The following is a 27,206-nucleotide window of genomic DNA, read 5'->3' as shown; positions in this document are numbered from 1 at the left end:
AGAGTATTGTGATTATAAAGATACTCAGACATTCCACTCAGCTTCATGTTCGGTCGGAAGCTGCTCAATAAACCGAAACTCATTCTTTCGGTTTATCACTACATTGTGTCAACAAGACAGTGAGGTGGACCTACAGTAGGAGAAGCCGGTTAGATATTGACTGATTTCAGGTGCTGCTGCTGCTGTTGCGGAACCAAAGCTCAGGATCCAGTTTGCAGTCGTTGCCTTTACGTTGAATTACACCTTTGTGCAGGTTTTGGAGCACTTGTGATGTGCGTAAGCTACTCGGGGTGTAGCATGGTAACCTTTCCATTAACCTTTCAGTGCTTGTGCAAGACAGATTTATGTGTGCTTTCTCTTTGTCACTAAAGCCCCAGTGAACCGTGCCCTTTTCACCACTGGATCATCCCCTCTCATAGGCTATATGATGGAACGGGCCAAGCGTGCTGCTAATTGTGTCACGTAGAACCACGTCTGATATCTGGCCGAGGAACATCTCTGTTTCCCCTGCCGAGGCCAGGGGCTTAAATATTTCCATTGGGACTGGCAGGGTTTATGTGGCGCCCCTGGGGAATGAGCTGATTCAGACACTTTGGCCAGGATAGAAGCAGAGCTTGTTATTGAATACGTGTGGAAGGTGGCTTCGTGGCACTGGCAGGCTGTCGGAGAAGCACATGTTTGATGACAGCTTAGATGCCCTGTAAGATAAAAAACAAAAAAAGTGCCGTGGACCAAAACAAAGATTAAAATATACTGCATATCCTCTATTTATTTAATTTTTTTTCCCCCACTGTGGATTCTGGACAAAACTATATCAAGTTAATTTTGTTCTTTGTCAGGTGATGACATATATGTTAGCAGAACACTATTTACGCTACGTTTTCTTCATTAGCAGTATAAAAAACACAAAAATTAACTGTAGATTTGTAATACCTTAATGCTGCGGGCATTATTCTTGTTAGAAAAAAATATACAGTTACATTCCATTTATTTTTATATAGCGCCTTTCATGACAGAGTCGCCCCAAGGCACTTTACATGGGTGTGTTGTGATACATTACATCATCATTAAGAGAGAACAATACAAAAACAGGGAAAAGGAAGATTATTGGAGGGAGTGGATAGCAGTTGATGGTTTTTTAGACCAGGCAGCACATCTGTCCATCAGTGTTTGCTGCTCAATGCGAGCTGAAAAGTTGTAGCGGAGTGTGAGGCTCGGTTATGCTCATGACATCTGGTACTGCTGACGGCCTAATTACACTTGTGAGATGACGATGGACCCAGACAGGACAGGACCCACAACAGCTCCTCGCTTCTCTCTCACTCACTTCATGCACTTGTGCACTGATCTGAATTTCAAAGGACTCCTGTTATACATCCCGTAGAAACAATACTCTATACTGAGAATACCTCCACCTTGCTACTTGAAATGTAACTCATCTGATTCCCTACTGCTAGCTGCTGGTTCCTTATCCGATTAATTGGATTTGATATTCAAGTTCGTGGAGGGAACATGTCTTGCCAGGAGGAAGAAATTTTTGCTTTATTCATGCGCCAGTGATATTTGTAGATTTTCTGGTGTTTTGCATTGGTATTCAGTGCATGCTGTCATAAATTTGGGTTTTGGATTCACTATGAGCAGACGAGCACTTGCTGGAACATGATGCTTTTAGCAGGATTCGGTTATTGGTATTAAAGACACCAATGGATTTAAACTTAATCGTGCAATACATGCAACGTGACGTCGGAGTCATTGCAAGGAAGTGGCTCTCAGCTCAAAACTGCAAAATACATTGCGGTACTGATGCATTCATATAACGGTTTCCAGGTTACCCTCGTTTTCTAAAAGAGATGCACTTTCGGTCAGGCCCTTATTCTTGCTTGCCCTGCCAAAATCGGTCAGCTCACACAGCTGCTACAGCATGCAGTATCAGTGATGAGATGCACAAGGGCTGATAAATGCTCAGCAGAATTGTCTGTCGTGATTGAGTTTGTGTCAAGTCTGTCAGATTGTTGGCCATGGTGGTGATGGACTCACTGGACGTCCTCTGGCTTTAAAAACAACTTGAGAAGCCTCTTACCCCTGCAGCTTGTACTCCTGCCTCCTAAGGCACACCTGTATAGCTTAGTCACCAATGTAATTGAACAAAAATGCGTTTGTTTCACCTCTGGAAGAACACTGTGCACTTCTCTCACCATGTAGCACATGCACTCAAGCTCAAACACATTGCCTGCAGCGTAAAACAGAGCCTGGGAGCTGGCCAGTTTGTGCTCATGGGTGCGATGTTCAGGAATATCTGGTGATTTGGCACACAGTTTTACTGAGTTTCGCCCTCAGAATGCTTTTGGAATTACGTACAGTCCGTTTGTTATTCTTTTTTTAAAATAAAAGACATTAGCTTCATGACCTTAGACATGAAACCTTTATCAGAGCTAAATTATCTTGGGGACCTTCTAAGAGGATGGGCAACCAACAGCTACGTGTAGGTAGTGGGATTTATAGCAATGATGTGATGTAATGGCCATTTACTCTGAAAAATACTCATTATCCTGCTTATTATATATATATATCCTGCACATTATGTGTGTTTTGTGCTACATCTGTTTGGAATCCTGTGCTTTTTTCTGCCTGTGGATGACATCAGACACAATGTGGTTTCTTTTACCAGCGCAGGTTAGGCATGCCAGGGGCTGCCAGACCGTGGGCGTAGCCGCTAGATCGCGGAGAGACGGACCGAGGGAGTCGGGGAGAGAGCAAGTCAGCCCCAGAGAAGATGGGCGAAACCGAGGATGAGAAGTGCTCCCAGGCCGGGCAGCTCTTCGAGAACTTCGTCCAGGCTTCGACCTGCAAGGGCACCCTGCAGGCGTTCGGGATCCTCTGCCGCCAGTTGGAGCTGGATCCACTGGACCACAAGAACTTCTACAGCAGACTGAAGGCCAAGGTCACATCTTGGAAGGCTAAGGGACTTTGGAGCAAGCTGGACAAGAGAGCTGGTCAAAAGGACTACAAGAAGGGCAAATCGTGTGTGGGTACCAAGGTAGGGAAGCCCTGATACCTTCCCAAGTGCGAAGCAGACAGAATACGGAAGCAAGGGGAAACCCTGAAAGGAAATAAGAATCAAAATCCCCAAATAGACCCTTTATTTTTTATCATTTATTTTTTATCAACATATCATATTGTTCCTTCTTTTGTTTTCGTCGGATTTTGTCAGGAGTTTAGCCTTGCAATGTAAATTAGAAAATAATTTGACTAGCGTATGCAAATAACTGGAGAGAAATTTGCCCTTTCCTCCTGAGTTTTGCTATTTAAAGATGGTAGGTAAATGTTACACCATTTTCGGGACTAAACTTTGTTCCATTAATACTTTAGCCCGGCTAAAAACAATGAATGAAAATTTTGCACCAGTTGATTGATGTTCATTTTAAACACAAACTGGGCCATTCTTAAATACACACAGTTACCATATTTGGCAATGGAATCATGTATGAGAAGCTCTCCCAATACTGCCTGGAAGGGTGGGCCTGGTAAACGCTCATGCTGCTTAAGGTATCGATAAGATGTGTAATTCATACATAGGTTGTCATCTTGGTGCTTCTCAGGTTGCAATGTATGTAAGCAAATTGTAAGTTGATACCTTTTCAAGTGAATTTTTATGATTATTGCAACTATTTTAGGAAAGAATAGGGCTTTTTAAGACAAGTTCTGTGGGTTAGGAGTTTGTGTCTAGTAGGTCGCTGGTTTGAATCCCGTGGCTGGCAGATTAATTATATAACACAAACAAAGCCTTAAACCCCAAAAAATACTCCAGAGTGCCTAGTAGCTAGCTGCCCTCCTCTCTGAGCCCCATCGCACAGAATGACCTAGAGCACTGAATGCGACATCATTACTCTGAATGCGACATCATTACTCTGAATGTGACATCATTACTCTGAATGCGACATAATTACTCTGAATGTGACATCATTACTCTGAATGCGACATCATTACTCTGAATGCGACATCATTACTCTGAATGCGACATCATTACTCTGAATGTGACATCATTACTCTGAATGCGACATCATTACTCTAGCACATTTAAAGTCAGCTCTGCCAGTGTTTTTCTATTTTATTTTCTTGGGACAGCAATCTGCTCAGATCTGTTGATCATGTGAAGGTTTGTATGCTTCTGTCACAACGCCATCTCGTTATAGAAATTACACAGCATATACATTTATTCTGCACTGCTTTTAATCTTGTGTGCATGTGTTCTTTTAGGGGTGTGTGTTGTGTGTCCTGAGGACAGAAATGTAAACTCTTCTGCAGACTTTTCTACATAGCAGCTTACTGAATGGCCAGCTGAAATGTGATCCTTTTGTGTGTGTTTGTGTGTGTCTCTTTGTGTGTGTGTGTGTGTGTGTGTGCACACTGCAGGAATTTTTATTCTTTGAAGCATGTAATGGTATGTCAAAGTTAAAAATCCTAAGTGTATTTTAATATTCAGGTGCAACTTCATTGAGGCATTCCACATTAGGGAATCGATAGCCTTGCTGCACAGATAATTAACATAATAATGTGTTGATGCTTTGTATCTCTTGATTGCATGCATATTTTAAAAATAACTGCACACATAATAATGGCTTAGCTGGAGTTGTATTCATGTATATAAAATAAGACCAAGGGGACTATTCCATGATGTTTGTTTTTACCCCTTGATCTTATGAATAATATATTTATTGTGGAGAAAAAAATCGGTGTGATGAAAATTTTTCTAAGAATGTAAGAAGGAATGTGTGCAGTAACTCTTGAATGCAGTTTCCCAAATATCGTTATTTAAACATTATACTCCGAACACACTGACTATTTGAATGCGACAGTGCTGCACTTTTCTTAGCTCTCTATTTAAACTGCCAAAAACCTGTCCTATATATTTTAATGTACTTTCCAGCGTTCCCAGGTTTACATTTATTACTGTTTTGAATCATTCTTTAAAGCAAGAATATGATTAATCTATGCACCAGCAATAAAATCATATACCCTTTTGAATTACTACAGCTGGTAAATGCAGCCCAGTTGAGTGTCTGACTCAACCAGCCTGCATTCTCATAGCCTTTGCAATGGTTTTGTAATCAGCGTGATTCAGACTTTCCACCTAATCAGTGGTGTTACATTTCGCTGTAGTTTTGATGAATTTCTGGTGTGAAGGCGATGAAAAGCAAAAGGTTGTATGCAGAGGGATGAGGTCGTCCTCAGTGCACCTGTGATTGGCTGCTGTGCTGCATGGTATCACCACATCTGCAGTGATGAGCACAAGGCATATCACTGCAGATGCAGTGATGCCATACAGCACAGCAACCAATCAGAAGGCACAGATATCATTGGGATTGCCTGGAATGGAAGCTATGGAGATAAGTGCTTAACTAATATCAGACCTTATCCAGCATATTAAGTCCTCAAGCAGCAGGGAATTTTGAGCCTGCATGGGAACATGTCCGTTTAATCCCACTTAAACATTTAGATGACAGCTAGTTTACGACAGAGATTTCTATTGGTGGACATAATCAAAACACATCATGGATTGTCAGCTGACTACAAAGAGGTACCAGTGGAATCTGCTGAGGTCGGCTTTGTTCCCCTGTTAGGCTAATTAACATGCAGGTGTGTGCTCCATGCAGGTGTGTGCTCTCTTTAAAAAGAGGCAGCTTTGAGTCCGCGTGGCCTCCGCACACCTGGTCCTCCCGGGCCGGCTCTCATGCCCGGTGTCATTGTCTGACTTGATGAAAGGTGCCCGTCAGACCAGCTGTAAGGGATCTGTTGTCCAAACAGGTGCCTCAGGGCCTTATGCAAAGTGAGTCTCCTCCATTCTGCCAGCCGTATTGACGTCATTCCCACCTCCGCCCTAGAGAGATGACGCCCAATAAACGAGACGTGATAGGAATAGAAGTGAGAAAAGTGTGAACTTTTATGGACAGGGATCCATGAGACTTTGTACTTCCTAATGGGCCAGTTAGGAACAGCATGACCTGTCCCTGCACTTCAGAAACACCCCCTTAAATGTAATATTACAGGAAGACCGTCCAATGGCTAAAGCTTTGTCAGGCATGTGCTCTGTGGTTAGTTTGGCCACATAATCTCTCCCCCCCCCTCCCCCGCCCCACAGCATCACCTCCCATTTGTAAAGCCGGTCCGTTGGGAAGGGAAAATGTATGATGTTTTCATAGGAAGGGTGCAAAGATCAAATGTGGCTGCATTTGATCTGTTAAATAGGAAATGGAGATCATCTGGTTTGGCTGGCCTGGGATTTAACCAGAGGCTGGTGCCATGTTCAGGAAACTTGACTTGTGACCAGAAGCCAGTGGTTTTAGCTCTTAGGGGGAATCCTGCTATTGAATCATGCTGAATTTCGCTGAATGTCCTGCTAAATTAAATGAACAAAACTGCATGTTGCTTTGTAAAGAAGAAACTAATGAGCCAATAAAAGAGGCAGAGTGATAATGAGAGTCAGAACGGGACTTGACGATCGCATTCAGCATAGTCGGACCCTTTGCGGCACTGTGGGGTTGCAGTGTGACTCAGGCATGGTTCACAAGTGAGAGAACTATTCTGAAGACGCTGCTAAGTGCAGCCCTGCCTCTCACCCCGAAATTGTGTGCATGAGGTCATGCACAACCCACATATTTGCAGGCAGGCCTGAAATCAAAAAGAGCCAGCGGGGTGCATGTGTTAGTGAGTGATGTATTTGGTATAAGGAGTGTAATTAATACTTTGGCTAAGCTAATGATGAAGTTTTCCATTACTTATGTGCTTAAATCCCACCACAATGCAATACAGGTAGTAGGCGTTCAGAGCCCAAGGTCTCATATGTGGTGTAAAGCATATTAAAGTCTTGTTATTATTAAAGTCTTTTTCTTATTCTGAAATTTACACTCCAGCAACTTCTATTTGGGTGCAGAGTCACTGAACAATAAAACACCTGAGGTTGGTTTGCGTGGTAATCTGTTCTCCGATTGGTGAATGTGTTGACCATGTGATCGTCTTTCTTTTCCTCCCAGTGTCTCATCATTGGTGGGGGCCCCTGCGGCCTGCGGACAGCCATAGAGTTGGCCCTCCTGGGGGCCAAGGTAGTGGTGATAGAGAAGAGGGACACCTTCTCCAGGAACAATGTTCTGCACCTGTGGCCGTACACAATTCATGACTTACGTGGCCTGGGTGCAAAGAAGTTCTATGGCAAGTTCTGCGCTGGATCCATAGACCATATCAGTGAGTATCCTTCAGGTTATCTTTTGTTGGTGCACGTTTGTGTGCTTGGGGGAGGGGAGCTGACTGCTATGACTTTCTCTTCCCCTTTCACTTATTTCAGTATGTTCTCAATGACCTACCTCACAGATCAGAGAAGGAACAGAATATCTACTAACTTCTGCAGGAGAACAGAAGAGAACAACCTAACCTCTTTAGAAGACATGCTGAGAGAGATTAATGGTGCCGCGTGTTTTCATGGGATAATAATAATATTTCTCTTGGTGGAGTGTTTGATTTATCATGTAATTAAATTAGAGTGTCAAAATACCTCTGGCAGTTTTTCTCCAACACATCCATCTCTGAAGAATGTGTATTGTGTGACTCCTGTCAACACTGTCCTACATAAGAGACATCTGTCTAGCCAAAAGTCTGGCATGCAATAACTATTTTCTAACGAGGCATTTCTGTTCTTTTATGGCTTAGAGTGACTTTAGCACAGATCCGGAAAGTTCCCTTGATATGAAGTGACTTGTCACCAGTGATGTCCATGCCTGACGCTCGTGATATATGGTTCCCCTCCCATCTAGGGTGACCACCAAATCCATATCGGGGGGACACTATGAGTGGGTTTGCAAACTACCATTTCAGTTTCAAGTGGATTCTACTTAAGCGCTGAGTTCTTGCTTTGTGCTCCTATAATCAAGCATGTGTCGCTAATGTTAACATGAAACAGCTGGAGTCTTTCAATTAAGGAAACGAACCAGTAAAATCACAAGAAGAATTTGACTAATTAGCCAAGCACAGGAGCCTTTCAGTTGTAAAGCTGTGTGTAAAACCTGACGTAGCTCAGAGTGTCCCCCCTGATATTAGGTAGTCTCCCTACTGCCATCCCTCACAGTGGTGCCATTTAAACGCAGAGTGAGTCTTCCTTTCAGGATCAGGGACAACAGCGCAGAGACTGATGGGTAATGCATCTCCCAGATCTCTAAAAGCTCACAGCTCTCCCAGGGCAGAGACCGAATGCTGCCTGTGCTACATGCAAATGCTGAGCCCAAAATGTAGTGAAATCCTGAGGGAGGGGAGTCTTCCTTCAAAGGCTTATGGTTCTTGTCCTGGTTCTGCACTGTTAGGTATTCGCCAGCTACAACTCATGCTGCTGAAAGTCTCCCTGATCTTAGCCGTGGAAGTCCACGTCAATGTGGAGTTTGTCAAGCTCCTGGAGCCCCCGGAGGACCAAGAGAATGAAGGTGATTGCTAACAAGCCGCGCACGGCTAACGGTGTGCAAGACGGTGGGGGAATTTGAAAGTTGCACGCGGATGAAGTCAGGTGACAAAGACATTCATTGACTTCACTTGATCCTAATTGAGTTTAGGTTTTCTCTCAGCCTAGGAAATATGCCCAGACCCAAATTCTTCCCGCTCGTCCCCCGACCCAATGCCTCTCACGTTTTCCTGGGAAAATGTGCAGATGCTAAAATGCCCTTTTGTTTTTGTTCCTTTGTCAAAACCGTCTCTACTCCCATCCACCAAATAAAACCCCTCTTCTCTACTTCTGCTTTCTCATGCGTTGCGTTTTTAAAATTAGCTGGCCGTCGAATTTGAAGACGAAAACGAGGCAGGTATAGAAGAGGATGGATATGAGGGATCGTCTGAAAGGCTGCAGCTGAGAGCGTTTCAGCGGCGTCGTGTTAATGCTGGAGTAGCGATGACAGTGTGATATTTCTGCGGCTCTCGGCCTGAGAGGCTGCTCATTTTCCAGAGCAACTGTTTGTTTTCACCTTCACCTAGTATCACAGAATGAAGTGTCAGGTCCAGTACAGTTCAAGGTTTCCAGCCTCTTCTGTGTGTATGTGTGTCCCAGACAACCAGTCATACACAGCAGCAGAAAACGGCCTTGTTTATTTTCACAGTGGATTCTGAAAAGTAAAGAGATTCTTTTAAGGAGTCGTTGCACCTCTACATTTTTAGCTCATGATCAACTAGCTTTTGTAATATATATATAATGTGTCTGTTTTTTTTCTTGGGGACCAAAGTTTAAAGAATTCACATGAAATAATGTTTAAGGGCGATAGGCCTGCTAAATTTAGCTAAGTAAATTGGGAGAAATGTTTTACGCTTGCCAGAGTTACTCCTTAGACCTTTTACGGCCTGTTATCAGCAAACCTCTGCAGAGGTCATGATTTTCCGTGAGCTGTCGGTGGTCCTGGGTGTGGAAAATAAGCGGCTCTTGTGTGAAGGCAACTAGAGTGTCGATGTCAATGGGAGCGAATCCTAAATTAGGAGTGACCGGCTACTTGTTGTGAAGTTCAGTTGCATAGTTTGTTCACATGACACCCTACGGAGTTACGTAACATTGACCTACCTAGGAAGATTTAGTTTTCCATTCTTGAAACACCTGAGAGCAAAGCATTATTATGTGGTATTCTCAGTTATGGCTATAACTTTGAGTGATTTCAAATTCCATGCATCTGTCATGAAAATTTATTAAATTTTATTAAAGTGATATTTTTAAGCTTGAGAGAAGATCCTGTTTCTGCGGTTCAGCTGTTGGACGTGTGGCTTCAGGACTGAATCTGAATCCTATTTTCCTCTTAAGCCATGATGGAAAACCCTCAATTGCTCAGACGTTGCAGTGGTAACAAAATGCATTGCGTATGGCAAAAAGTGCAGAGGCAGAAGGTATGTTTAGTGTGATGTGGACTTAACTGCTTGTAAACCGATGTCTGCTTTACCGCCGTGCCAGGTCCTGGGTGGAGAGCTGAGATCTGCCCCTCTGATCACCCCATTTCCGACTTTGACTTTGATGTTGTGGTTGGAGCAGATGGGCGGAGGAACACGCTGGAAGGTGAGACCTGTGGTGCGGGGACTGTATCTGCTTGTGGGAGTTTTACTTACACAAAAATGTTCTGAGGGCAGAAAGAAAAATGATTGGCTCAGAGAAATAACCAATCAGATTATGGAGGAGGTGGGTCCAAGCAACTACAGGAGGTGGGACCAAGACATCTGACTGGTTGGTCCCACCTCCTCTAGATGCTCGGACCGACCGCCGCTATAATCTGACTGGTAAAACTCCCATGAGTACAGTATCTGCAGAATCAGTATCCAAGGATGTTTCTAAAGGGTGAAGGAGTTGAGGTTTACTGGCTTGGAACCAGCCGGGATGAAGGCTTTTCCCAGATGCCAGAGACTTTCATTCCTGCATTGTAGAGTTCTTCGAGGAAAACCTTATTGGTGTCCCGGGCCCATGGGTTTTCCATATCCTCAGCCACTTTGTCCCACCGAGTCTGCTTTTAAAAAGCTATAAAGCTACAAATTTGCCTCTGTAATCCCTTTCCACTTATAATTTGGGAGGCTCTCCGGCATGATGTCACCTCCTCCCAGGGAAATACGACTCGGGAGAATCGATCACCAGGCTGTCAGCCCTCTGAGCACCACCCCAGCAATTATTCTGCCTGCCCGTTCAAGCATTTCTTTGTCTTAATCATAATTTAAAGGAGACTTTGTCTTGACGCAGTAAAACGTTCCTCGTTTGTTTTATTGCCATAAAAGGTGAAAAATCCTGCCACACCAACTAATGAGCATGTAGGTGGATGATGCTGGTGTTAAAAATATCTCTCACTGTTAAACCGTTAATTGGACACAGGCACCATTGGAAAAAGTGATGTGATATGGCAAATGTCCTTTCTTGCACCCTTTCTGTTCCATCAGAAGTATTTTTTGATAATCTAATAAACTGTTTGCGGTAAACGGAGCCACAGGCTTTACCTTTCAAGTGCTCTTCCTTCCTGCGGTCGCAGATGTTGCAGAATAATAATGACAGATAACAGATACAGGCTGCGACCAGATTCAGACCAAAGATCAGAACCTTGTTCGGAAGATTTTTTATCATTTTTTTTTTTATACGTGAAAGTGGAGCCTTTGAATCATATCCGACCACCGGAGCTTGTGGGCTGCATCAGTGTCTGAGGACTTCAGCAGACCCTGCACCGTCTGTGTCATCTGGCATGGTGCAGTTTTACAGTCAGGGCGGAAAATGCCGCCCTCGTCTGTGCTGTTATCCTGCCGCTAAATTTGGACTTTTAAAAAACCAAAAAATTACCACAGTTCACATTTATGTGGAGAGCAACACTGGTGTGAGAAAGGGAGGTTTTCATTTGTATTGGAGAATCAACAGCACTGTGTGTACTTTAGTTTATACACTTTATTCGCACACTGTTAGATCTATAATCAGCAGTGAAGGCAGAACAATTAATTTGAAAGATTATTACGAAGAAAAGTGAGAGCAAAGTTAATAAATCACACATTTGTGCTCCTTCTGGTGAGTCACAATGCCTTAAACCCAAAGTTCACTTCGGCTGTGGTACGACAGACGGAAATTAAAAAGGTTCATAGATGTGGAACAAACCCCCAGAATCGAAAATGTAAAAGGTTGTCAGGATGCATTTTTGATGATTTTTAGCTAGTCAAACACCAATCTCATTCTTCTATATAAATACTCTTGCCTTGCTGCCTATTTCCGCCTATTCCTTAGTGCTTAAAATATCTTTACTTCTAACTCCACAGGAAGGCGATAATAGAGCTTGCTTTTTTTCCAGGTTTCAGAAGAAAGGAGTTCCGCGGGAAACTAGCCATCGCCATCACTGCCAACTTCATCAACAGAAACACCACAGCCGAAGCCAAGGTGGAGGAGATCAGCGGCGTGGCCTTCATCTTCAACCAGAAGTTCTTCCTGGAGCTTAAGGAAGAGATGGGTGGGCTCACAAATCCCTTCTGTGTAACAGGATATTCAAGGAGACATGAACCTGGCCGTGTAAATAAATGATTGCACCTTCAAATCCCTGGGAAGGAGAACTACGTCAAGCCATGTATTTTCTAAGCAAATAAAAAAATGAAAGAACAAGCGAAGAGAGAACAAGCAAAGAGACAGACAGATAGCTGGTGTATCTGTAGTTCAGATGGTAGATTTATCTTGCAGGCTTCAGAAAGCATTCTCTGAATCCACTGTTTAGTGTAGTAGGATAGTTCTGATCCCATTTGCCATATCTATCTTTGCGGGCGTGAATTCTATTCATTGTGATAAGACTCATACCATTCAGAGTTCATGGCATGCTGGCCAGCTGTTCCTGAAGTCAGCACGAAGTCAGCACGAAGGGGGAGGGGGGTGCATTCTGCTCCCCCTGCCAGTATGGATTTCTCAGTATATTAGACTGTTTTCTCTCTCCACCGACATCTAATCTTAATTAAATCCCGCGGCCATCGGCCATATTGCCAGAGGGGAGCGTGTATCCTGATTGGTTGGTGTTGATTCGACAGTCTCGCTTGGTTTCGCAGGCATCGACCTGGAGAACATCGTGTACTACAAGGACAACACTCACTACTTCGTCATGACTGCGAAAAAGCAGAGCCTTCTGGACAAGGGAGTCATCATCCATGTGAGGAGCAGCATTTCGGGGCTTTGTGTAACCATGTACTGTTTAAATGCACCCCCTCCTTTGCTATGGTTCATCAGGGTTGACATGCAAACATCTCAAAGATAAAAAAAACCCTCTGTCATTCTCAGATGGTGCGGATGCTTTATTCACAATTCATATCTGTCATCACTAACTGCAATGTCTGGGCACGTCACCGTATTCATAAATATGCAGTGGAACGCAGTGTCTTTCAACAAAGTTGTGAACAGAGGATTAAGTGCCTTGCATAACTATAAACCATTTACTTCTAAATGGCCTCTCTGTCTGGGAAAATATCTATACTTCCATATGCCAAATATGGATCAGTGAGGAAAAGTATGGTGTTTAAATTTAAGGATTGAAGAAATTTATCATACCGGCACCCAGCTTGCTTAAAGGAGGTATAAAAATTTGTTCTAAAACAAATTTAGGAGGCAGATCACCTTTTCCTCAGCAAGGGCCTGGGAAGGAATCTCCTTTTTTGACTGTCATCAGCCAACTGATGTCTGGTTTTTAAATGCGAACATCCCACCATGTTGAAATGACTTTGACTTGTTAATGTGGAAGGTGACTTCCATTCATGCTACTGTGGGATCCTCTAATGGGATTGTTGTCATCAGTAGACTGCTACTCGTCTCATCTATACTTCTTTGAGAATTAAATAACCATGCCAGGTCTCTAATGAGAGTAAAACACTATTAATAACAGTGAAAGCCCCTGGCCAGCCTTTGACTGCAGTGTTTAGAGAGTGTTTACACCACCTGATTACACACTTCCAGGGTAGTGTTAGGGTGCATTAAGTAGAAGGAGCTCTAGCACAGCTCAGATTAACATCTACTAGACAGCCACTGAACACACCCCGCGAGTCAAGCCAAGCCACTGGCGAGGTGAATTAACCACGCTGTCTCCCCCCCCGTCGCTGACAGGACTATGCCGACACGGAGATGCTGCTCAGCGGCGAGAACATGCAGCAGGAGGCGCTGCTCTCCTACGCACGCGAGGCCGCCGATTTTGCCACCAACTACCAGCTGCCCTCACTGGATTACGCCATGAACCACAACGGACAGCCAGACGTCGCCATGTTCGACTTCACCTGCATGTACGCCTCGGAGAACGCCGCGCTGGTGCGAGAGCGCTTCGGCCACCGCCTGCTGGTGGCGCTGGTGGGGGACAGCTTGCTGGAGGTGAGCATGCTCCCCCTAGTGTCCTCCAGGGAACGTTCACCGATGTTCAATTTCTGTCTGGTCCTTTCATTTAATCGATGTACATCACATTAGTATTTCTGTTGAACCCTTGGACTTTGTTCATCTAAAGTGAATAAACAAGTATAAAATCACATCATTAAACATAAGCTTCCAATCTCTGTCACTGATAAGAATTGTCTGCTAGGTAAATAAATGATATGCAGCCTTAAAGGTGTAGCTTCTGGACCTTTGAGCCCTCTGTCTGTCTGTAGCCGTTTTGGCCCATGGGCACTGGGTGTGCTCGGGGCTTCCTGGCGGCCTTTGACACCGCGTGGATGACGAAGAGCTGGGCTCAGGGCAGGCCTCCCCTGGAAATCCTGGCAGAGAGGTCAGTGAGATGGCGGCCTGGTCTTGTGTGACCCTGCTGGGCTACCGTAGAATCCAGATCGCATAATAACGCCAGGTGTTTCCCCCAGGGACAACCAGCCATTTAAACTCAATTTGTGGGTTCTTACATATCATCGCCATTGTCCCTGTAGAACGGAAGGGTATCGCATTCGAATGTCACTGAAACGGATGCCAATTCACCACACCGTTCCTGATTTCAGAATCAGCAGAATGATTTATGTCCATCTTGATGGGTGCCTGATGTGTGGGAGAGCGTGAGTGTAACGATGGCTTTGTTGTCGTGTCTGCATGCAGGGAAGGCCTCTACAGACTGCTGCCTCAGACGACCCCCGAAAACATCACCAAGAACTTTGAACAGTACACTATAGATCCAGCAACCCGTTACCCCAACCTCAACTCCAACTGTGTCAGGCCACACCAGGTAAGCTGGTATCGGATAACGAGCCACTGGGAAACATCAAACCCATCATGTTCTGCATTCGGTTTTATATCTAATTAAGTGTGTCCAGTAACACGATAGAGGCATTCAGAGTTTGACTTGTGAGCTTTTTTCTCATCCTGGTGAGTTTGGTGGTTGGCATATGGCTTCCTTCAGGCTCCGCCCCCTTTGCACCATCCCTCGATGAGCCGCCTGTGACACTGAGTGTGCCCTAAGCCCTCCCACCCTGAGATCCTCTTTCCCTTCTCCTTTGTCTCAGGTGCGCCACCTGTATATAACGGGGGAATTGCAGCCCGGCTCCCTGGAACGTGCTGCTTCAGTCAGACGACCTGTTAATCTGGGCCGAAGAGGTGAGTGAACGCAGGGTCGACAGCTGCCCAGGAGAGTGGAACCCCTGCCCCCCCAACGAGCCTGGGCCTGTAAATAACGAAACCAAACAACTCGTCCGCAAATAAAATCCGGCAGCATGTTTACACTCGGCTAGACCAGGCGATGTCATCAGAGCACCAGCGTTTCGTAACCATGGGTGTGTGTAGTACCACGGGTGATGCAGACGCGTGACAAATGCAAGTGTCTCCCTCAATTAGCTTGACAGTTGACACGGTTTATTAGCAGCGAGAGCACGGGATTGCCAGCACCAGCTGCGATTTTATTTTAATCCGGCTCGACGCTTACCACAGAGTCAAGCAGCAGTAGCGATTACTAACACACCACAGAGTAACAGTAATGAGAAAGGGGACTAAGAGCCAGAAGACAACAGCGGAGAGCAAACAAAACTCATAGTTTGTTAGGAGACAAAATGACTCAAGGTCATCTGAATGCCCAACCTTGTGTCTAGTATCTTTTTAATGGGTCACCTTCAGTGGGTCACCACATTATCTGCGGTTATCTGTCCTGCATCGACCCTTCGCTCTGCCTGTGGTCCTACTATATTTATGGTATCAGCTCTTGTGCATTTCCAGTAGAGGTTATTCAGCCATATGCAGTACTGTGCAAAGTCCTAGGAAGTCAAAGAAAATGTTTATTACTATTGCTATGCTGATTATAATATTTATGAATGAATGAATTTAAATGTATTCTGGTAGGATACATACACATACATACATATTGACTGAAAAAGGTGTAATACCTAACCCTGTTTACATAGCATTTCCTAATGGTAGCTCTTTCACTATTATTTTCCACAAAACAAAACACAACCAAAAACAAAAGTTTCAGATGTTTCACTCTCTCTAAAGTTTACTTATCTGAGTAATAAGTGTATATATTTGCTCAGAAAAAAAACACAATTTAGCATTAGAACATGTGCAAAATAAACAGCAACACACTAAAAAATAATCAAGATTTTCTTGTGTTCTCCAAAAAGTAACTCATATCTTCTTGAATGGCTAGATGAACACCGCGGTAATCCCCAAGCCTCTCCTCCAGGGGACCACAGTCATTCCGCGTGTTCATTAAACGTCTCCACCAGCTCAATTAATGAGTTAACTTTTTTAGGGGAGATTTTGGCTAAACTGACACACTTTGGAAGACATAATATCATAGTTTAGCGTCAACATGAAGACCAAACTTTTGCACATCGCTGTACAGATGCGAGTGACTGTGAGTCAGTCTGATGTATCAATGACGTGCACAAAACAGCCTTATAAAATAATCTTCACACCTTTCTGCACCTGAGCAATGATTTCCTGGCAAGCTAAAAAAATGTGTCAGTTAGTGTCAGAAGGTTGGTATTTTCAACTAAATTGTGCTGGGAACATTTTGTTTAACAGTCTAACAATCTCCATCTAAAACTCAGGATAAGATCCCTCGATGCCCTGAGTGGCATGATAGTGCTCAGCGAGTGTAGCCTGATTGCCTGCTGACAGTTGGTTTTAATATCCTCTATCCAGTCCTTCCTCCTATAAACACTACAACTTATTCCACGTGACATGCATTATATTTTAACATGTTCTGGCTCATATTTGGCAAATAACACTTTGAATTACTTCATTCAGCTAGGGCAGTCATTAAGGTCCTAGGCGTAAAGCACCTCCATTTTACCCTCGGCTTGTCAATGTCATCTAGACACAAAGATAATATGCGATAAATTCATCTTATTCCGAGAAATGCACAGGTAGGGCTTCACATTCCATGTTAAACAGTGAGACACGTCTTGACGAAAACATACAGCTGTGTCGTGCTTAGAAACTCTCTGAGTCTGTGTATTTGGCTTTAAGAAGAATTCTAAGGATAGTTCCAACTATGACCTCATTATATAACAGCCTGCGGTGTTCCAGAATTCTGCTCTTTTCTTCCAATTTTGGGTGGCTGAGTCGTTCTCATGGCCTCACTGTGCTGGATCTTGCCCACAGAGTCTGATGTCCGGCCCAGTCGGCTGCTGACGTGGTGTCAGAGGCATACGGAGGGCTACAGGAATGTGTGCGTGTCTGACCTCACTTCCTCCTGGAAGAGTGGTCTGGCGCTATGCGCCCTCATCCACAACTTCAGAGCTGACCTCATGTAAGACATTACCGTGGCTGCCGCACTGATTACAAGACGCACCGCACATTAATACCATCAGAGAGACTGATTGGCTTTCGATTTATCAAATGTCTTTGCTAACGCACTAATATGAAATTCGGACTCCATCTGGCTCGCAGCTGTTCCTTGGTCACCGTGGCGATGGTGATGTAAATATGCGTGTCTGTTGGCTGTTGTCAACATACTAACAGTTTACTCATAGAAATGCTGTCGTTTTTGTCCACAAGGCATATGTGTGGCATTTTCATATTTGTTCTGAGCTTCACCAACCCACAGGCTTTGGGTCCGGTTAGTTAGATTCCAAGTAATCCATCATGGCCAATGTCAGTGGAATGCTGTTGAGGTTGTGTGGTCATGCATTTATATTTGCTTTTCAAGCTATTTATGCAGCTTAGTGAGGTCATATGAGATTACAGATTAAACAACAAGCTATACACATGTGGTTTTTCATTATCTGGTGGTGACATATGACCTCAGCAGCATTCTGTAAGACAGCTGTTATGTCTAGAGTTACATGTCAAATTTAGGGCTTTTACACTTTAATTCCATCATTGACCATTCAGAGCTTTAATCACAATGTGGGGGTTTGTTGTATCTCGGTCCCTAACGTGACTTTGTGAGATGGACCCCAAGAACAGCAAGCCTGTCCCCTGCATATGAATAAAATTACAAATTATTTTTTAGTCTTTTACCGTGAAAACTGTTTAATCGGCAACAGTATACGTTTTGTTTATTTGTTATTGTGTCGCAAGCCTGTGATTAATCACTGCAATACTGCAGTGCCTTCTTTTCAAGGTGGACTGTCACTTCTGCCCGTGAAATTTGCACGCTTCTGTTTTGTCCATCTTACGCCATGAATCTCACCCTCATAACCCGCCTCGGCGTGAAAGCAAATGTAACAGTGGCCTGTGAATTCCGCTAGCCGTCTCTTCACATGTGTGCGTGAGACCGCAGACAGTCCTGAGCTCCATCTGATACTTGACCATATGAAAAAAGAGTGACTCTGCTGGAGAAATATTTGGATATCATTTCAGTGAGCTATAATTCTTCTGACTTCCATGAGCTATAATGAGGACCTTGGGTAGCACACTGTTCTATTAGCATTTCCTGCGTGTGTCTTTATTGATGGTCTCTGTTGTCTCCTTTAGTGATTTTGATTCGCTCAATGAGGAGGAAAGTGCCAAGAATAACCAAATGGCTTTCGATATCGCCGAGCGCGAGTTGGGCATCCCACCTGTCACCACCGGGCTGGAGATGGCATCCGATAGGGATCCGGACAAGCTCAACATGGTGTTGTACCTCTCCAAGTTCTACGAGATGTTCCGCGGTGACCCCATACCTGCATCAGGTGACCTTCACTGAGTGTTTTGATTCTCCCTTTGATTTGGATGATGCTTTAAGCCAGTTACGTTTGAACTGAAAGAAGTAAACAAAAAAGAAGAAAATCTAGATAATTTTTTTTTCATGTCCTTCATGAAGACTGACCATATGGTATTATACCCAAAAATGTGGTCCCCTTGTGAATAGAATTACAGAAATTATGTATCCTAGAAACCTCCAAGCTTTGGTGTGTTAATCCTGGACATTTTAGTCACATGAATCTTCAGTGTGTGATTTTATGGATGCATGGTTTCTTGAGCATTGTGCATACATTGCTGTTTCCCGTAAATCTGATTCACATCAGTACTTTGAATGAAACGTAATTTGAATGTATTTGTATGTACATATTATTATGGTCTGTCCCAGGCTTCAAAAGGGAAACTGATCAAAATGAAGATTATTCTGGAAAGATCGCCAACTCCATTTCCAATTTAAAGAACTTATCACTGCCAAGAAAACGGATACCAAAGGTAGGCCTCATGCATTTTCATGTTGCTAAACATGTTACTGAAATATTTTCTTGTGGCGACTTAATGTAGGGCAGAAGTTAGAACAAGCCCAGAATGGCTTTGTTTGAACATCATAGTAGGAAATCAAGAGAAATGCAGCACTGTGAGGACAGGCCTATGCTTTGAAATAAACTGGGGTTAGATGACAAGGAAAATCCATTCATTTTTACATGCAAATCAAGGGAGGAAGTTGATTTGTTAATTTCTTTCAGGGTGAGCAGAAGTCTGATGATAAGGACACGATAAGCAAAAGGCGAAGAAAGTTCAGCAATTATTTGGAAGAGGTAGGTATGAATTTGTGGATTTTCGCCTCCATTTATACCCATTAATAACCTCAATACCATTTATTTAGCTAGTTGCATTGGCCATTTAAGTAGTTTAGCCAAAGTACAATCTTCAGGGGTCCTTTTACAGACTTTAAGAGCCTGCAGTATCTTAGTCTACCAGACACTCTTCTCTCTGCTGGCAGACCTGACCTTAAACTCCTTGTACGGCTTGATCCACCACCTACACCACAGCCACCGGCCCCCCCGGTTTCTGCTCGTCCTCCCCGGTGTCTTGACAGCTGTACCTGATTCTCCTAAATGTTTAGGCTGTTTAACCAGTCTGCGTGAGAAATTGTCGACCTATGTCAGTTTATCGAACATCTTAGCCCTGTTTTTACTGGGTGCTTGATTCCGATTTCTTGACCTTTGCTTCTGTTCCTGACTATGACTCTCATCTCCGGTTTTGGTTTCCTGTTCACTCTGCGTTTGGGTCCCATGTCCCTGAGCTATTTCATTACAGTCCTGGTACTTCCTGTTTTTTTTTTTTTTCAATAGGCCACCAACTTCCCCAGTCAGACTGCCAACTCTGTGGGCGAGGACACAACTCTGAAGGAGAATAAGGTCAAATTCATGGCCACCAAGCTGCAAGCAAAGTTTGAGGAGAATGTCCCCACCTGCTCTCTCCGCAGGCAGGTCAGACGCCCCGTGATCTTTGTCCTGTAAGCTCCCCCTAAAGGAGGGTAGCCCCCTACCGGAGTTGAGTTACTGCCATTATGTCCTGCATAAACCATTATATTACTTAGTAGCAGTCAACTTCGAACCTGATGTTTTTTTTCTATTATTTGGTTTCATACATCTGGACCTATATATGACATTTTAAGATTTTATCGAAAAATCAAACCCTTATGCTCGATGAAACGTAGAATGGAAGCATCATGACATCAGTTTCTGTTACGTTAGGAATGCATGTGAGTTACGGAGTTAATGAGTCCAACCAGAACATGGCCATTATACTAACACAGATGTTCGAATAGTTCTGTTGAATTCTATTCAATTTTCTGTGTAGAAGCTATAACAGTTGATTATATTCAGAACACTAGAGCAGGTATCAGCATTTTCACAGACCAAGTTGTAATCTGGAGCTATAGCACTTTTCTGCTAATTAGATATTTGCTTATACAGACGCATTTGCTTTCAACTTACAGTCCCCCTTGTTCATATGTCTAAAAGTTCGTACGTCCAAATTGTGTTCCTTGGGCTCCCATTTCTTGTCCGCAACATAATTTTTTTTCTGGGCGTCAATTCCACCTAATACGACTTCTGGCCGCTACTCCCGCCACACAGCAGTGTAACCTGCGAACTCCCATCATCCTAGTTCTTTGTACTTGCATATACCCTTAAAATGATGTTGAATAACGACTTACGAACCTTTCAAGTTACGAACGGCCATTCGGAAAGTAACTCATTCGTAAGTAGAGGAGCGTCTGTATTTATTTAGTTCATCCAGGAGAGCTGGGACCTCCTTGTTAAAGCAGTCAGGACCTGAATCCATACCAGTAGTCAATGTAGCATATTAGCTCAAATGAACCTGAAAGAGTAACTCAAGTTGGGTGACATAAAACTGAACAGCTAATCTTACCATTGATGGAGGTTCATTGTTCTCGTTCCCTGAGGGTTTTTTTCCAACAGGGAACAGTTTATCACTGAGGCTGACTTATTATTCAGAAATGTTATCCCCAGAAAGATATTACTTATGAAACTTTTAGGGAAGGTTCCTTTCTCAGCATCTACTGTAGAAAACTCGTACATCTACACATTCCCTGGAGTGATTAAGGCAGTGTCACCAAGACTGACGTGACCAATGCTGCAGTGTTCCCTTTGTAGGCATAAAGAGCTTGCGTTTAACAGTCAGGTCGTATTTACAAAAAACTGGCGTGTTTGCGTAAGGCAGGGCTGGGCCCCTGTTTGTTGTGGTCTCCCCTGCATTTGCATCACATTCCAAAGGCAGCAGTGTCTAAGCTGTGCAAAGTAAGACACTGGCTTTCTGTACATTTTAAACAAATATGGAAGAATTTATTATATTGTTTATGCAAGTAGATGAAATAGCTTAGACATAAGGCATTGCCCTGGGCAAAGCTGCACTGTTCCTAAATGAATCTGCAGTAGTAAATATGACATAAGCTGCTCACTCATTTGGGATCTGGTATATTTGGAATATAATATATGCATCAACTGGCAACCCTGCACGCTAGCTCTGTGGTTTAATATGTCTTATGCAGTTATTTCTTGCATAACAGTTCTTGTAAGTGAACTTTCCTTTCCTTTCCCTTTCTTTTCCTTTCTTTCCTTTCCCTTTCTTTTCCTTTCCTTCCCTTTCTTTTCCTTTCCTTCTTCCGAACCTCGCCTCTCCCGACGTGTGTCACCGCTTCTAAAACCTAAAGATCGAGTCTGACTTGGCCACGGCGAGGCCCCCCCGGCCTCGCTCTGTCGACCTTGTCGAGAACCCTCGCTTTGCCAGACCCAAGGACCAAGCCCCGCCTTCCCCTTCATCAAAAAGGCAGGTATGGGCAGCTGCTCCGGACGCACGCCGCATGAGCTAACACCCAGCGAGGGAAAACCCCAAATGAAACCAAAACCGGATTTAAAATGACTAGATGCGTGCGGTCACTGAGTGGGCGTGGTGTGCGACTCGCCGGGTTAGGGGCGTGTGTCTGTGATTTGGAGGTCGTAGGTTCAGATCCCAGGATCAGCAGATGCCCTTGCCCCAGTCACTCCTAGAACTGGATGACCCTTCCTTTAGAAAAATGTCTCACTTTGGATAAAAGCATCTGCTAAATAAATAAACATGAGCTAGCTAATCCCTTGCGTAAGTCCCCCTTCTTGCTGTCGGTTTGTGCTTACTGCCTCCACGCCGAGGTCACCTGCGGGCAGCCCGGAGACCAGAGCTCTGCCGTCACACGCGGACTCTGTTTCCCGTTCCAGCTAGCCCTCCTTGCGAAATGCGCACTGGAATGCGGCACCGCGCCCCTGCCTAGCCCCCCTCCGTACATTCCCAGGGAGCCCCGACAAACGCGCGGCCGGCCCGAGGCCGACAACTCCGCCCACGCAGATTACCCAGAGCCCCCGGCTTCTTGCCGCTCGGCGGTGCTGGCCGTGTCTGGAATGCTTCGGCGACTGCGATGCCTGGAGGATCACATCAGCGAGGTGACCAGCTGCCCTGCCTGCCTGCGTCTGGCCTGCTGGGAATCTGCTTTGGGTTTAGGTGCTGCGCTGCATATTTACTCATTGATTCTAGTGGAGATTAATTCAAGGAATTAACGTTAAATACTCAAGAATATGACAGTAGTGTTCCAGCTAATGTCTGGGCCTGTCTACCACCATTCACTTGCTCTTCTAGTATATTTAAAAATTTATTGCTGCAGTTACTAGCGGCACAATTGGCATAATTTCAGGAGATTTCTGTTTCACCTCTATGCAGGCTGTTGCCTCAGCAGCCTTTCCTCAGCAGGCCCCAAACTGCTTCTTCTCTCGATGCCAAAAAAAAAAACTTTTCATACCAACGCAACATACAGCTCACAAATGGAAAAGCCCGAGCAAGACATAGCGTGCGCTAAATAGCTAATTGTGTAAGTTCCAGACTCGCTTAGAGGTGCCGCTCTTTCACGGTTTGCCTTTCCTCCCCCTTGCCTGTCGGGACGACGCAGAAGAGAGCTCAGACGCAGAAAGCTAGGGAGTTTCAGAAAAAGAGTATCAAAGAGAAGGCCGTCCACCTGAGCTCCTTGTTCTCTGACCCGATCCAGGTGACTTTTTCCTGCTGCTATGCTATGCTAGCCTTGCTTTGCCACAGCGCCCCCCTCTGCATATTCTGTGGTATTAACTGCTACCGTCATGCCCATTTTACTCTAATAATGCACATAAATTGATGCAGCGGTTTAAAAATCTGCAACATTTAATAGCTGTAACATTAGTTTTTAATGTGACTATTGAGTAGTGTGAATGGGCTTCTACATGGTCATTAAGTATTTATCATGCTTTTTATTATTAATGCCTTTTATTAGCGAAAAATACCTCTCTTACTAAAAGTCTCATAACTAACCCCAATAAATAATGTGCCGGTTTTGCAAAGCCACTGTCATTCATCTCTCCATCTTCCAGCTGCTTCTCCGATGCTGGATAGCTGTTGAGCGGCAGTCATTGAGCTGAAATTTATTTTGTAATCACTGGGCCCTGATTAGCATTGTCTTTCTGAGAGGATGTCTGGTTAATCCAAGAATATCTTTCTCGAAACAATGCTTATAAAGCTACTCTGAAGGTTGAGCTTCCTTCGGAGTGCTTTGGGAGCATGTATTGAACCAAAAAGGGTGTTGAAACAATTCTTTCTCCCTGCGCTTCTGAGGCAGACATAATGCCCGAAGACAGCAGGAGGTCTGCTGTGGGCCATTCGAAGTGTGTTTCCTCCTTATCGCACAAGACGATAATTCTCAGAGATCAGATGATCCCGCCTGGCGCAGCCAGTCACTGCGGCCGAGCACTTTATCTCCCTGCAAACGCGAAGCTCACTGTCTGATCGCCAAACACCCAGGCTGCAGTAACAGCAAAAGCCCGCTCTGTGCTCACTTAGTCCTGATGGTTGACCTCCTCTTCATCCACCCCCCCCCCCCTCCGCCCGCCCCTGTTTTGCCCCCACCTCATTATTGGGAATTCCCCTTTCCAACTAGCCTGTCTGCTCTGCACAGACCCACCCACCCGCTGCCCGGCCCAAAACCTCCTCCAGCCAGCCTCCCCCAGAATCCTCTGCTCTTTGTTATTCTTCTCCTGCCTCAGTCCCATCTCCTCCCGGCCAAAGACAGCAGGTAAAAAACCGGTACAACCCCCCCCCCACCTCCGAGCCTCCCCCCTCCCCCCCAACCCGCCTCTCTCCTCATAAAGGCATGAGTTGCTAGCAGCCGTGACCCACAAACGCGTGCAGCTGCGCCCGGGAGGTTGCCGTGCTGTTTGGAGATCCCTGCTGGCTGCCCCATTCCCGGGGGGGGGGGGGGGGGGGGGGGCTATTAGTCAGACACACAGACGGATGTTGCTGCATTTCATTCCGGTTTGTCATTCATGCCTCAAGTCCTCTGCCCCCCCACTCCCTGCATGATTCTGTGCTCATGTATCTGAAAAACAAGAAGACGAAAAGCACTCAGGAGGCAGAGGACCATGGGAAGCCTTGGGGACATGGTGGCCGATGTCACCTCCTGCTCCAGGACACGAGCCAAATCCCCCCCAGTTCATTCAATCACCCTTCATTCACATCACATTCACATCACCTGTCAGTGGAACATGTCAGAGTGTGTTAATGAAGGGTTTTGGTTTTGAATTAGCACTCTAAAGTAATTATAGCGATAATCACAGATGCCTGAGCTCTACGGGTGTGCTTGATGTATAATCGTCTTGTTTATATAGTAATATGCCAGTTGACACAGCGAGGGACCCTCTGAGGTGTGACTCGCCCTGTTTGCCGTTTCTTCTCCGGACCTTTCTCGTCACGTTCTGCGAGATGCCGCCTCCCTGTTCCTTTCGCTTCAATTAACCCTGTTCTTTCCTCTGGTCGTAGTGCGGCGGTAATAGCAGCTCGCGTCTGATTTTTCCAAAAGCTGCAGAAATGCCACAGGCTAATCAGTCTGAGAACGCCTCGTCTTCAAAGCAGGTAGAGCGCTAACGGTGTGGGTATATGCCTGCATGGAGTGCCTGCTTGGTTTGCGATATTTTTGTTCACTTCCGATCGCCTTTAACCAAAAAAAATCACGTTATTCTGCATGAAGAAAAACTGCTGGCATATTAGGGCTTTTTCAAACAGGACAACTAATTCGCTGCTTAAAACAACAACGACTATTTACTATTATGCTTTTTGTGATCGCCTCCCCCACTACCCCGTCACACATGAGCACATGAGGGTAACTTCACTGATTGCTGTGAAAGTGTTCCTCTACTTCCACTTGATTAGCAGCCCACTTTATCTTCATTACTCATTGGAACGAGATGAAAGCAAATGATTGTTAGAGGGCAGTAGACAATGGCTATTGAAACGGCACACTGCCATTAAATGTGTCTGTACCGCTTCAGACATCCCGCCTTACGCATATACGCCTTAGGGTTGTGTGCTGACTTGGGGGCTTGGGAGGTATTACGGTCATCCCACGGTCATCCCATGGTCATCCCACGGTCATCCCATGGTCATCCCACGGTCATCCCATGGTCATCCCACAGCACCGCTCCCGCTCAGCTACCGTCAAAATACTGTATACCACAGTATAATGTCTACTGGGGTGCTAAAATTTACTGACCACTTGGGGCAGGGTTGTGATGGTCAAACTTTGTCCGGCTAATTTTACTGCCTCTGAATAGTGGGATGACTGATTTCCGGGACATTGCTCATCATTCACGGGTGTCATGGAGCCACTGTCTCTTTGCAGAGACCCCCGGAACTCCTGGGAGAGGTGGGCTGTCTGCAGTTTGGACGTTTGTTTCCCTTTTGGATATTTATCTGATGTGTCAGCATTTCTGAGGGGATCTGCCTTGATACTCAAAAGCAGCTGCATGTATCTCATAAAGCTACATATTCAGACTGAGCACTACACTCTGGGATGCCACAGCAGATCATAGATGCTTTCTCACTACTTGGGTGTTTCTCGATACCAAGACCGCAAAGATCGTACTTTGTCTTTTTGGCAAGAGCCATCTCGCTAACTTATCTCCCAAAAATGAACCTGGGGCCCAATGAATTATGGGATCGGTCTTATTTAGCGAGGATGCCAGCAATGCATCCTTGATATTTGGGGCAAAAACGACATCCAGGAATTTTTACCGTCTTCTGTACTTCTGTTCTATAGTCTTCGGCAATGGAAGATGCCATAAAATGGCTGTGCAGAAACACAAGTACAGTGAAGTCCGCGTATTGGGAAACATCCCTTGTCCATATCTCACTGGCCACCGTTTACCCTCTCAGAGCTCAGAAAGCTTTCCTCTGTTTTCCTGTTGCCTCTTTCTCTCTCTCGCTCTTTTTCTCCACCCTGCCTTTTTCCTCAGAGCTGGGCCCTGTCCTCTTGTCCCTCTCACAGCCCTGTCCTCCCTTTCTCTCCCTGTCTCCGCCTTGCTCTGTCAGCGGACCGTGGGGAAGGTGTCCCTGGTCATAGGCGCGATGGCTGAAACACTAGCCACGCTCTATGAGACCGATCACAGGCCTCAGACCATGCGTCTGCCTGCCCCACTGGTAAGCAGTCCAACTGGAATGGGCCAGCAGTCTGTGTCTGCTGAAGCAGTACTTCACCTGGAATATAAAGCAGTTTAAATATATGGTGCATGGGCGGCCAATAAATGTGTCCAGCAAGTGTCCAGCATGCATGGTATTTCAGTTAATGGAAGCCCCAGCCAGCTGCCTTCTGCCGGGTCCTGCTGAGGAGAACCAGAAATACTCAGGCAGTATGAAACTCAGCAGATGACCCGCAGCAGCTGAATCTCGCTCTGCCCTCCGTGCCACTTTTGATGGGTCGCCGGACGATCCCTTTGGGAGCTGCATTTCTGATATAAGAAGCGTATCTTTATTAGACACACGCATGATTTTTTTGGGTTCATTCTCACCCTAAAGAACAATGGCCCTTCATGAAATATCCTAAGGCTGCTTTTCCACCACACCCCCCAGTCTGGTGCTTTTGGTATTTTCCCTTTGCCATTGACTTCTGGTCGTGTTTCAGTACCAAACGTTCAAGTACCTAAAGTACCAAACCAGCCGGGGTACTTTTTTGGTAATTTGGTACTTTGGGGTGGGACTTGCAAAGTGTTAATTGTCA

The 27,206-nt window shown here is 45.0% G+C and overlaps 1 protein-coding gene across 7 annotated transcripts in view; it reads left to right on the top strand.

Moving 5' to 3' along the window:
• Positions 1 to 27,206, top strand: part of mical2a (microtubule associated monooxygenase, calponin and LIM domain containing 2a) — a 61,688-nt gene that overhangs the window by 9,371 nt on the left and 25,111 nt on the right. For 4 of the 7 annotated variants that reach the window (XR_007400651.1, XM_049030385.1, XM_049030386.1 and 1 more), the window contains exons 2-22: positions 2,669 to 3,037; positions 7,032 to 7,239; positions 8,349 to 8,465; positions 9,962 to 10,063; positions 11,814 to 11,969; positions 12,550 to 12,650; positions 13,595 to 13,852; positions 14,125 to 14,240; positions 14,555 to 14,681; positions 14,959 to 15,049; positions 17,054 to 17,201; positions 18,371 to 18,570; positions 18,969 to 19,072; positions 19,324 to 19,395; positions 19,933 to 20,070; positions 21,819 to 21,938; positions 22,360 to 22,581; positions 23,082 to 23,177; positions 24,096 to 24,230; positions 24,974 to 25,066; positions 26,522 to 26,629. Coding sequence is in view for 6 of the 7 variants with exons in the window: in XM_049030385.1 (XP_048886342.1) it covers positions 2,774 to 3,037; positions 7,032 to 7,239; positions 8,349 to 8,465; positions 9,962 to 10,063; positions 11,814 to 11,969; positions 12,550 to 12,650; positions 13,595 to 13,852; positions 14,125 to 14,240; positions 14,555 to 14,681; positions 14,959 to 15,049; positions 17,054 to 17,201; positions 18,371 to 18,570; positions 18,969 to 19,072; positions 19,324 to 19,395; positions 19,933 to 20,070; positions 21,819 to 21,938; positions 22,360 to 22,581; positions 23,082 to 23,177; positions 24,096 to 24,230; positions 24,974 to 25,066; positions 26,522 to 26,629 (2,976 nt within the window). In the remaining variant the exon portion in view is untranslated. Of the gene's footprint in view, positions 1 to 2,668; positions 3,038 to 7,031; positions 7,240 to 8,348; positions 8,466 to 9,961; positions 10,064 to 11,813; positions 11,970 to 12,549; positions 12,651 to 13,594; positions 13,853 to 14,124; positions 14,241 to 14,554; positions 14,682 to 14,958; positions 15,050 to 17,053; positions 17,202 to 18,370; positions 18,571 to 18,968; positions 19,073 to 19,323; positions 19,396 to 19,932; positions 20,071 to 21,818; positions 21,939 to 22,359; positions 22,582 to 23,081; positions 23,178 to 24,095; positions 24,231 to 24,973; positions 25,067 to 26,521; positions 26,630 to 27,206 lie in introns of those variants that run through there. The other 3 variants (XM_049030383.1, XM_049030390.1, XM_049030384.1) reach the window with 3 other exon arrangements.

The sequence above is a fragment of the Brienomyrus brachyistius genome, chromosome 11 (genome assembly GCF_023856365.1).
Source record: "Brienomyrus brachyistius isolate T26 chromosome 11, BBRACH_0.4, whole genome shotgun sequence".
Taxonomy (NCBI): Eukaryota; Metazoa; Chordata; class Actinopteri; order Osteoglossiformes; family Mormyridae; genus Brienomyrus; species Brienomyrus brachyistius.
The sequence above is the reverse complement of the archived record's forward strand: the minus strand, read 5'-3'. Positions and strand labels throughout refer to the sequence as shown.